Source organism: Scleropages formosus, chromosome 3, assembly GCF_900964775.1.
Source record: "Scleropages formosus chromosome 3, fSclFor1.1, whole genome shotgun sequence".
NCBI lineage: Eukaryota > Metazoa > Chordata > Actinopteri > Osteoglossiformes > Osteoglossidae > Scleropages > Scleropages formosus.
Genome location: NC_041808.1, coordinates 24,667,653 through 24,677,978, shown reverse-complemented (window position 1 = coordinate 24,677,978; position 10,326 = coordinate 24,667,653). Strand labels below are relative to the sequence as shown.

Sequence of the window (10,326 nt, the reverse complement as noted above, 5' to 3'; positions counted from 1 at the left end):
ACTATCTCAACCAGCAAACAAAGTGAATTGAACCTTTTACACAAGAATTTAAAGGTTCACTTGTGACTGACTGACTCAGGCCCTGGGCCAGTGTTGATGAAGTATGGATTTGAAGAGCTTTGCCTCAGTACTGGTCAACGGGGTGGTTTAAGTATAAGAAATAAGGGACTGTTTATGTAAAACATTAGTTGGTTGTGATGAGGAAAAAGCATTTCTGAGTATAACAATTATTCGTAAATGGTGCTCAGAACACTCAATTCCCTGTTTAGTTTCCCTGTAATGGTTATTGTCCACAAAGCACTTTGGACCCAATGACTGTACACCGCTGCAAACATGCTGGTGGAGCTTTGCGCAGTTTTTATAAACTTGTGTCCTTTTGTTTTGACCCTTCCAGTAATGCTCATCCTTCAGTTCTTACGGGTCTAAGAATTCAACTAGTATTTAGCACAGTTATAAATTTGCATTAGTTTTTTCTGAAGGGATGAGTTTTCCAACAAAGGCACTGTTGGCGGTTTCAACTTTTAAAGCTGCTTTTTTTTTTTTTTTTTTTTTTTCCTCCCCCCCCCCCCCCCCCCCCCCCCACACACACAGGAAGGCTTCAACAGGACTCTGTTCAAAAGTAAAATGGACATTGATGTTTGCCAACTGGCTTTAACAACCTTTTAATGAACTGAACAAATACCTTTGGGGTCATCCTAATTTGTTTTGCACTACTGTTTTGGGACAGTTTCCGGTTCGGTTATATTTTTTTTCCGTTTCCAAATATTACTGTAGCATCTCAGTGGTACATATACTTGGAAGTACTTCTCGGACAAAGCTAGCTGGAGAATTCAATGGCTTTGGCGTTGCGGTACTTTAGCCTCTGAATGCAGTGCCGTGACTCGATGCAGAGGTTCCGGTGCGCGACAGCCTCCTGGTTTGGCTGAGCAGTGGGTTCCTGCTTGGTGCAAAATGAAGTTTCCTTCATCGAGTCATATATTAATGCCACATGTCACCAAGTGTGCTGTGGTGTTTATACCTGTGGTTTGTCAGGGTAGAAATATCAGGAGCAGTACATACAACAGAACAAACTCCAGGGGAGTTATTGGATCTTTGTGACTTGAGGCAAAAAAAAAATAAAAAATTGCTGAGCTATATCCTCTGCATAATATCAGAGTTTAAGACATCAAAGGTACTTTTGCTATTAATGTTATAATTTACTGTTAATCCTGTTAATAGTAAATTAATGTTAATACTACATTTGCTTTAATGCTTAATTTTCTATTTCTACAGTGGGACACTTCACATTTTTCAATAAGGAGGCCTAAAGCAATGACTGAAAATGTAATTCACTGTTAAAAATGATTAATAGTACAAATATGAAAAACAAGAATTACCTTTTACAAATCATTGGAGTATGATTACCCTTTTGGCTTTGGCTCTTGTGGTAAACCATGGTTTGCCATCTTAGTTGTCTTTTCATTTTCTTTTTTTCCCCAAGTAGGATGTGTTACAAGTGCATTTTTTTTTCTTCATTTTAGTTGTCCATTATGAATGTGTTGGACTTACAATAAACTACTGAAATATTGGTCATCTGGTGTTACTGTCCTGTTTTAGAAAGGAGTTTCTTGGTTTTATGGATTTTTTTGTTTCTCTAGTACTTTTATCTCCAAAGTGAGGGTTTTCAGTTTTCTTCAAAGAACAGTAAATAAGACAGTAACTTGCTCTTTGTGTATTGCATATCCTCAAATAGAATACTTAGCACTGAGCACAGCATCAAACAGCCTGCCTGGTAGTGCCCATTAACACAGCATTTTATGGTACTTTTTGTCATTTTTAACTGACTTGGCAGTGTGAGCTGTGGGGAGTCTTGTTTATACTGCAGTACGCTTGGGTCATTTGTCTGTGGTTACCCGTTTAGTGTATCGCAACCAAGTCAACACGATAGCGTATGTCTCCGCCCAGCGCTTAACCCAGAATAAATACTCGGAAGAACTGTGCTCTCTATATTTCGAATGTCACAATCTGAGATATCGCGATGTGAGACCTGTGCGGTTGTGACGTAATTTGTGTACAACTGCTGTTGCTAATGGCAACGGCGTCGGTACCAAGTGCTTCCTGCACATTGCCAGAAAAAAAAAAAAACACACGTCAGCTGAATCGGTGTATGTCACAGCACGATATTTCACAGTATTTTCCGAAAGAGGCACTTAAGCTTTGAATTGGAAGCACTGCAACTTTTTACGCTTGGTTCCAGGTACGAACACGGGAGAGAGAGAGAGCGCTCGTGTCCGGCGTAAATCATGGAATGTTAGTGTTCGGATGTTCGAGGACGCAGGTAAGCGCGCGCGCTGCCCTCCTCGCGCTAGCCACTTTTGTAGCCGTGCGACAACTCAGCCTTTTATTCTATTGTTGTCTCGTGAAGTGGAGCGCATGATGATGATCCAGTGAGCGCTCCAGAATAAAACTCTCTGGAGTGCACGTCATGAATATTCCCAAAAAAATGTGTGCTGAGTGGCTGGCCGCACCTGTGCTTCTGCAGCCGTAGCGCGATGGAGAAGTACGACACTCTGGGGCTCCTGGGTGAGGGCAGCTACGGCGTGGTGATCAAGTGCCGCAACAAGGAGAACGGCACCATCGTGGCTGTCAAGAAGTTCCTGGGCTGCGAAGATGACAAAGTGGTGAAGAAAATTGCCTTGAGAGAAATAAAGATGCTCAAGGTTGGCGGGTCTTGCTCTGCTTAAGGGAAGAGGCAGTGTTTCATGATGTTATATCGCTGCTTTTTATATTGTTTCTTTTGCAACCTGAAGGTAGCCACTGCTGAGCTGATTCAGTAATGGCGTAATAGCCTCCGTTTAAATGGTGCATTGCTGGATTTTAAACTCAGACACACACTGCACACACACATTGTCTGAAACCGCTTGGCCCGAGCAGGGTCGCGGTGAACCGGAGCCTAACCCGGCAACACAGGGTGCGAGGCTGGATGGGGAGGGGACACACCCAGGGTAGGACGCCGTTCTGTTGTAGGGCACCCCATGCAGGGCTCACGCTCCAGGCCTGCCAGAGGACAAACCCACTGTGCCACCGCACCCCCCTCTGCATTTTAAACTGTCAATTTGAATTGTTTACAGAGGGGGACAGTCTTACCGTTTTGATTCAGGATGAACACTTTAACCAGGTAACCACTGTAGAGGGAGCAGGATTTGAACCGGCAACCTACAGATTACAAGGCAACCGTCTCACACACTATGTTCACTGCTGTCTCCACAGGAGTTTACGCCCCTCAGTGTATCGTATAAATATTCTGCTGCTGTACAATATGCTTAGCGTCTCTACGTATAAATTTACTTTCAAGGCCCGAGAAGTAAACGAATAACTTGACACAACGAAATAAAAGTGGCCAACTGTTAAGCCTTCCCGTTAATGATTGCACCATGTTAGAAATTAATTCCATATTAATGTACTTCTAATTTCATATCAGTCTAGTCATGATAAAATGGTGACAGATTTCAGCGTCTATAAACCAACGCTGTATTTCGATAGGTGGAAAAGCCAACATTGTCAAAATGTTAGCATGTGAAAAATGTCTAGAGTTTAATGGATAAGTCGGCATTAAGGGAGTTTGTCAATTTACATGAAATGAGTGAAGTAAAGTAAAGAATTACTTAAAATTTTTTTTATTTGTTATTTTTTCTTTGGTTATTTATTTGTTTCTCAGCAACTCAGGCATGAGAATTTGATCAACCTGCTTGAAGTCTGCAGAAAGAAGCGAAGGTGGTACCTTGTGTTTGAGTTTGTGGAGCGAACCGTTTTAGATGATTTGGAGCAGCATCCAGGTGGCCTTGAGTACAACAAAGTGCGCAGATACCTCTTCCAGATCCTCAGAGCCGTCGCTTTTTGCCATCAGCACAATGTGAGTTTGCAGAGATATTGGCCAAGTGGAAACGCGTGTGGGGAAGGGGATCATGGGACCTGGAACCTCAGCGTGAACCAGATGACACATATGATAAACTTGAACATAAAACCAGAACGCTCTGATTTAAAGGGTGAAACTCTTCAGCAAACATTACAGGACAGCGGGAACTTTTCGTATTCTTTAATTATTTTCATTTAAACTTTGTTACAGCCTAAACCATTAGGAGCTCTTAAGAGTAATACTAGGTTAAACGTTACATTTACATGTATTCATTTGGCAGATGCTCTTCTCCAAAGCGACGCACATCTCAGAGAAATGCAATCTGTGCGTTACATTACGAGAAAGAGGCATAGTTGCAGACGTGTGATTCTCAAGTTAATCTTTTTCCACTATGTGCACCGGTGTTCATCACACAAGTTTCCTTATTCTGCATAAAAAAATCTACAGTTTGTGGAGAGACATGGGTACTGTGTGAGGTTTACTGAACAATCAAAAAAATTTTTAATGCAACACACTCATGTATATACATCAGTATTAATCCATAACATTTCTGATGGGAGAACGTATATATCGGGAGAGTACTTTGAATAGGCTTACATGGGAAAAATTGAATGTATGACAAGTCGCTCAGTGCCACTAAGTCTATGCATTATTTGCTCAAATTTGATGGTGTCGGTTTGCAGGTAATCCATCGAGATATAAAACCCGAGAATGTTCTTGTATCCCAGTCCGGGGTCATCAAACTATGTGACTTTGGCTTTGCGAGGAGCACCGCTGCCCCCGGCGAGATTTACACAGACTATGTGGCAACGCGGTGGTACAGGGCTCCAGAGCTACTGGTAGGGGACAGCAAGTATGGCAAGTAAGTGAATTTTAATCGTTTTTTTGGTGAAACTTCAATTTAGTCAATATATTTTAAAATGGACTTGAGATCATTGCAGTTATTTGGCATAATGCAATTAAAAAGTTGACGGTATCTGATGTGCTATAAATTATAAGATGTGTGAGCACTTATTTTTTCATGTAAAAAGAAAAAGGAAACGCTCATTATAAGCGGTAGAGCAGAGTGATGACCCACCAAGTGCCGCGGCCGGTGTTTCAGGGCTGTAGATGTGTGGGCTGTTGGCTGTCTGTTTGTGGAGATGCTCACCGGTGAGCCTCTCTTCCCTGGAGACTCTGACATTGACCAGCTCCATCACATCATCCGCTGCTTTGGTAGGTATTTACCGTTTTACCACTTACTTGTAAGAATCCTAGAAACATAGCGGTTAGTTAGAGCTGAGAGTTGCTGGTTTGAATCTCACCTACTGCTGTAGTTCTCTTGAGTAAAGAACTTACAGTTCTTTCGGTCAGTTGCTTCAGCCGTATTACCAACCTGTAGACATGGGTAAATAATTGTAAATTGCTTTGGAGAAAAGCATCAACTAAATGTAGGAATTGCATCGATGAGAACTGTGATTAAGTCTGAAAATCTCATTGCACGGTATATTCTGGTTGTTTATTTAGTCCTTGCTGTTTTTCATTTTTAATTTTAGGTCATTTAACACCCAAGCACCAAGAGTTATTTTACAAGAACCCGGTGTTTGCTGGCGTCAGTTTGCCAGAGGTGACTGAGAGGGTAACCTTGGAACAGCGATTCCCCAAGTTCTCACCTGTGGTTTCAGACTTAACTAAGGTCTGGTGCTCCTGCTGCCATTTCCTTCACTTTATCCCTTTCTCCATTATTATTATTTCTTGTGTTGTAGTTGGCATTACAGATGATAGGTCTTTACCAGTTCATACAACAGGATGTTTTTGATGGACCAATTCTGGGTGAATACATCACTCAGATACACAGCAGCAGGAGGGGATCTGAACCAGCAACCTTCAGGCTAGGATATAATGGAGAAAATCAGTACTCTACACTACTATTCTACCTACTGCTTTGTGAAAAGAAATTCTGCTATAGCTGAGAATTAGAATGAAGAACAACAAGACTCAGTCGCTACTGCTTACGCTCTCTATTGAAGTGTGGCACACATGGAGAAGGAGCAAAGTTGTGGTTTGGAAACCATTCCTCGAGATGAACCTGGGCTGCCTGGCTGAAAACCAGGAATTCTGACCACTAGACCGTATGGGAGTTTGCGGCACCCTTCCCAAGGATACTGTAACTGTGTGGTTTACTCGCAATCTGTAAACACTGTTACAACCACCCTGTGATGGACATTGAAGTGAACAACGTCCAAACAGGATTTGAACCCTTGACCCGCAAGCGAAACACGCATTGTCAGCTACGCTAGTTTGGCAATAGAGCACTGAAAATACTGTTTGGCAATAGAGCACTGAAAATACTATTTCTAAATGACAAGAATAAGGAATTCCTTGAGTCAGAACTGAATTGTTCATTAAAATGACGCTTAAATAGCTGTTTCAATTCATGGAGCTTTAGAAGCGGAAAAGTTTCGTCTGCATAGAAAACGTGTGATTTTTTTTCCGGGGGGGGTAGTCGGAGGGAGATCAGCAAATTCCATAAATTATCCAACCACAGCACTGATGCTGTAGTCATTTCATAGTTTGACAAGCTCTTGCTAAGCTGCTTCACCTTGTCAGCCCCTTCCGAGCGGCACGCGCGACCCAACCGATGTGAACGTCCTGCACGCCAGCAGAAAAGAGCGACGGGGGGGACAAATTAAGTGTGACGACGGAGAGCTGCGGTTCCCCCCGAGCTCTGCTGGACGGTGCTAATTGTGACGTGGGCCCGGTCGCCCATCCGCCTCACGGTGCAGTTTCTCGCCTCCGCAGAGGTGCCTGCAGATTGACCCCGACCTAAGGCCTCCGTGCTCCGACCTTCTGCACCACGACTTCTTCAGTAAGGACAGCTTCGCCGCCAGGTGAGGGGAGATCTTTGTTCTGTCGCGGCTACGCGAGAAAAGTGTGTCGGCCCTTGGAGTTCAAGTGGTCCCTCATCGCGGACACTTGGATTCAACGGGTATTCGTTTGAGTTGCGGTGAAGGCTGCATCATTCAGGAAGCTGTAGTGACCCGTTTTCTTAATGAAAGGTTCGCACAGGAGCTAAATTCCAAGACGCAGAAAGATGACAGGGAGAGCCCCTTCTTGCCTAAAATGCCGAAAATGACAAAGAGGGAGAAAGAAGACTGTGCTACGGATGACAAAGACGTAACGTATAAGGTGACATACAATTACGTTTTTAGCCTTTAACATTATAATTACAATATTATTATTATCTGATAGTGGCTGGTTGGACTTGGATATTTTCATTTCCTAAAGAATGTCTGTTTCCTGTCCAAGGTGTCCAGCAGACCTGCAGCAGAAAAGGACCCGAATGCGGCGCCACTGATACCGCCCATTGCCAACAGTCCCCTGGTGATCATTACCAACGGCCTCAATTGGAGCATGAGCGGCGGGCGTTCGCCGGGGCTGCCGGCCGCCCCCGTCAACATATGGTGAGACCCCCCCGATGCCCGGATGCGCTCCAACATCAGCACGCGACCACAGCCGTTTGCCGTTTACGAATCATACACCCGCACGGAAGAACTCTGCAAGCAACGTTCACACTTCTCTTCTCTTGAAGGTCAAATGACAAAACGAAGAAGCACGTGAACACCCTGAGCAGAATGTCGCAGCAGGCTCTGTATAGCGGTTACGGCGGGAACCTCTCTGGGCAGGTACACTCTTCAGTAAAATGTCACACAAGCGGCGTCACAGTACATTTTCAGTATAATAAGACGACGGGAGGAAGGACAGCGGCGAGTATTCTTGAAAATTATAAATCTGAGTCACAGGGTTTGTCTATTAAAGGGAGATTTTCTATAAATACTTCAAAAAAATCCTGTCGCTGGGCAACTGCGCGTGTTTCCCGTGGCTTAGAATGTTGTCGTCGTTTTGCTGCTCAGCTGACATTTCTTTCACATTATGTCGTTTGCTTAAGGGCTCAACAATATCGTTCGCATCATAAGATGGTATTCTTCACCACTACGACACCGGCCCACGTGCTCAGTAATTCTGTTCAGGCACATAAAGTTCGAAACAAATTCCGTGATCGTTCAGGTTACGTCTGAGAAGGGCGTGATCCAGGAGCGGTCGTTTCAGCTGGACCGCGCTGCCAACTCAACCAGGAAGACAGCGGAGAACCAAAGGGCTGAGATTCACCTCCCAGAGCTGAGGAGCATCCTTCTCCCTGAACTTCGAGGGCCAGAAGGTGTGTATCATTGACACATGATGCCTGGAAACTCTACGGGACCATGTTTTGTATGGATTCTTGTGGTTTCACGAGTGCTGCTTGTGCAGCTAGATCTTAACACATTCATACTAAATTAGTTATTTGTTTATTTGTTTGGGTGGCACGGCGGCACAGCGAGTAGCGCTGCTGCCTCACGGCGCCTGGGTGGTGCGAGAGAGTGTGGGTTCGATCCCTCCTCAGTCTGTGTGCCTGTGGTGCCTGTGTGGGTTTTCTCCGGGTGCTCCGGTTTCCTCCCACAATCCGAAGACATGCTGTTCAGGTTCACCCATAGTGTGTGAGTGACAGAGAGTGTGTGTTCAACTGATGTATGGAAGAGTGACCCAGTGTAAGTAGTGTATCTAGCACTGTAAGTCACCATGGTGAGTAAGGTGTGTGGGCTGGTAACACTACATAGTATCTGTTGTAAGTCGCTTTGGACAAAAGCATCTGCTACATTAATAAATGTTTATCTGACACTTTTCGCAAAAGTTTCTATGTACAGTGATTTACTCATTTATACAGCAGAGTAATTTGTACTGTGTCGATTCAGGGTAAGTATCTTGATCCAAGGGTTGTACAGCAGGGGGTGGGATTCAAGTCTGAGACCTTAAGGACTCTGATCAGTACGCCACCCATTGCCTAGCCTTTGTGATGTTTTTTAAGCAGCAGCTGAATTTATTTTTTGACGGCCAAAGTTAATGGGAAACTCAAAAACGTGCTCTGACGTTTTTTGAAACAACTCTAAATGCTTTCTATCTTTTCCTTCAGGTAAACAATCAAAAGTACCTAAGAAGGACCTGAAGCAGAATTGTCGTATACCTTCAATCTCAGCAGCTGATGTCCATTCTAGCGGAACGACATGAAAATTGCAACCAAAAGAATGTAACATTGCACATTATACAAGGAGATGTTTTATTTTATATATTCAAAAATGTTTTGTAAATATTTCTGCCATTAGATGGAAATGCCAGCACTAATGTTTTTTGTTCAATTCCAACATGGCTACTTCAATCAAATTATTTACAGGATACTGTAGTTTCTAACACCTGTAGGTACCAAGACTAGTCTTGAAATGTGTTCCCTTTAAATATGAATGTCCCTCTTGCTGTTACAGTACCGAATATTAGTTTGACATGAAAAGAGCTGTGTTTTTCAAAAGAAAATAATTAGAAAAACAAAAAATATATTCAAGCCATTCAATAAGAATCAAATATATTAAAGAGCGAAATAAAGACAAATGAAACATTGAAAATCATTGTTTTGTTAATGTAAAATTTTTTGCATAACCTCTAAATTAAATGTTTTATAGTGGTTTTTATGCCTGCTGTTGACTAATCAAACATTTTATCTCTTAGATATGGTTGCATATTAAGACTTTTGTATTTAAATGTAAATATAATAAATACTTTATAGCTCAACACTGCAAGTATATTTAATAAAGCCTTATATTTGAAAAGTTCACCAAAACATTTTCTCAAGTTTTTGTTCTCTAAAGGTAGAATTTACTGTGTTCATGCATTCATGATTTATAGTAACAATAATTTAAAATGCAGAAAATTTATATTCCAGAGGATTGTTTTGTCATTTCAATGCAGGTATTAATTGTTTAATTTCATTTTGTAAAGTTTATCTTGCCTATACCTCAAACATTACAATTTCTGAAGGACGGATAAGTTGCATTTTACATTTCTTTAAATTTACATGTATTTATTTAGCAGGTGCTTTTCTCCAAAGCGACATACATCTCAGAGAAAATACAATTTGTGCATTACATTAGGAAAAAGAGACATAGTTGGAGACGTGATTCTTAAGTAAACTTAGTTTGTTTCTTTCCACTTTATGTACCGATGTTCATCGCACAACAGAGGATAGACTAATCCTGATTACCTTCCTACTATTTTTTTTTTTTTGAAAGGTACAGAAACAATTACATGAAATACAAGAGTAGCGGCTGTGTAAAGGCTTATCTGGGCATGATCATAAAGTCACAGTGCATGAACATCTACACTACATGAGCTTGAGAGATCATGGGCAAAGCGAATCTGGAAAAGGTGAGTTTTCAGACCCTTCTTGAATGTAGACAGAGTTTCAGCAGTTCTGGGTGAGAGAAGAAGGTCATTCCACCACAATGGAGCCAGAACTGAGAACCTCCGCTCTTTACCTTTCGTGCATGGGACCACCAAGCCAGCAGAAGCAGACGAGCGAAGCAATC

At 42.4% G+C, this 10,326-nt stretch overlaps 1 protein-coding gene across 3 annotated transcripts; it reads left to right on the top strand.

Annotated features, from left to right (window-relative positions):
* Window positions 1-2,098: 2,098 nt before the first annotated feature.
* On the top strand, window positions 2,099-9,333 carry LOC108936651 (cyclin-dependent kinase-like 2). 3 transcript variants are annotated; one of them, XM_018756161.2, is made up of 12 exons: window positions 2,099-2,317; window positions 2,522-2,699; window positions 3,698-3,892; window positions 4,579-4,757; window positions 4,998-5,110; window positions 5,431-5,570; window positions 6,677-6,765; window positions 6,934-7,063; window positions 7,184-7,338; window positions 7,467-7,560; window positions 7,943-8,093; window positions 8,883-9,333. In XM_018756161.2, the coding sequence occupies exons 2-12, from the start codon at window positions 2,532-2,534 to the stop codon at window positions 8,975-8,977; spliced, it is 1,509 nt and encodes a 502-aa protein (XP_018611677.1). In that variant the 5' UTR covers window positions 2,099-2,317; window positions 2,522-2,531; the 3' UTR covers window positions 8,978-9,333. The 3 variants fall into 3 exon arrangements, with proteins under 3 accessions (XP_018611677.1, XP_018611675.2, XP_018611676.2); XM_018756159.2 differs by lacking the exon at window positions 8,883-9,333 and having other exon boundaries at window positions 7,467-8,017; XM_018756160.2 differs by lacking the exon at window positions 8,883-9,333 and having other exon boundaries at window positions 2,099-2,699; window positions 7,467-8,017.
* The last annotated feature ends 993 nt before the right edge of the window (window positions 9,334-10,326 follow it).

Bases quoted from the DNA above. Each gene is read 5' to 3' on its own strand.
- LOC108936651 (XM_018756159.2), top strand. From the start codon at position 2,532: ATGGAGAAGTACGACACTCTGGGGCTCCTGGGTGAGGGCAGCTACGGC. The intron at 3,893-4,578 runs GTGAGTTTGCAG...GTCGGTTTGCAG, and splicing joins CTTTTTGCCATCAGCACAAT to GTAATCCATCGAGATATAAA. The intron at 6,766-6,933 runs GTGAGGGGAGAT...TCTTAATGAAAG, and splicing joins AAGGACAGCTTCGCCGCCAG to GTTCGCACAGGAGCTAAATT.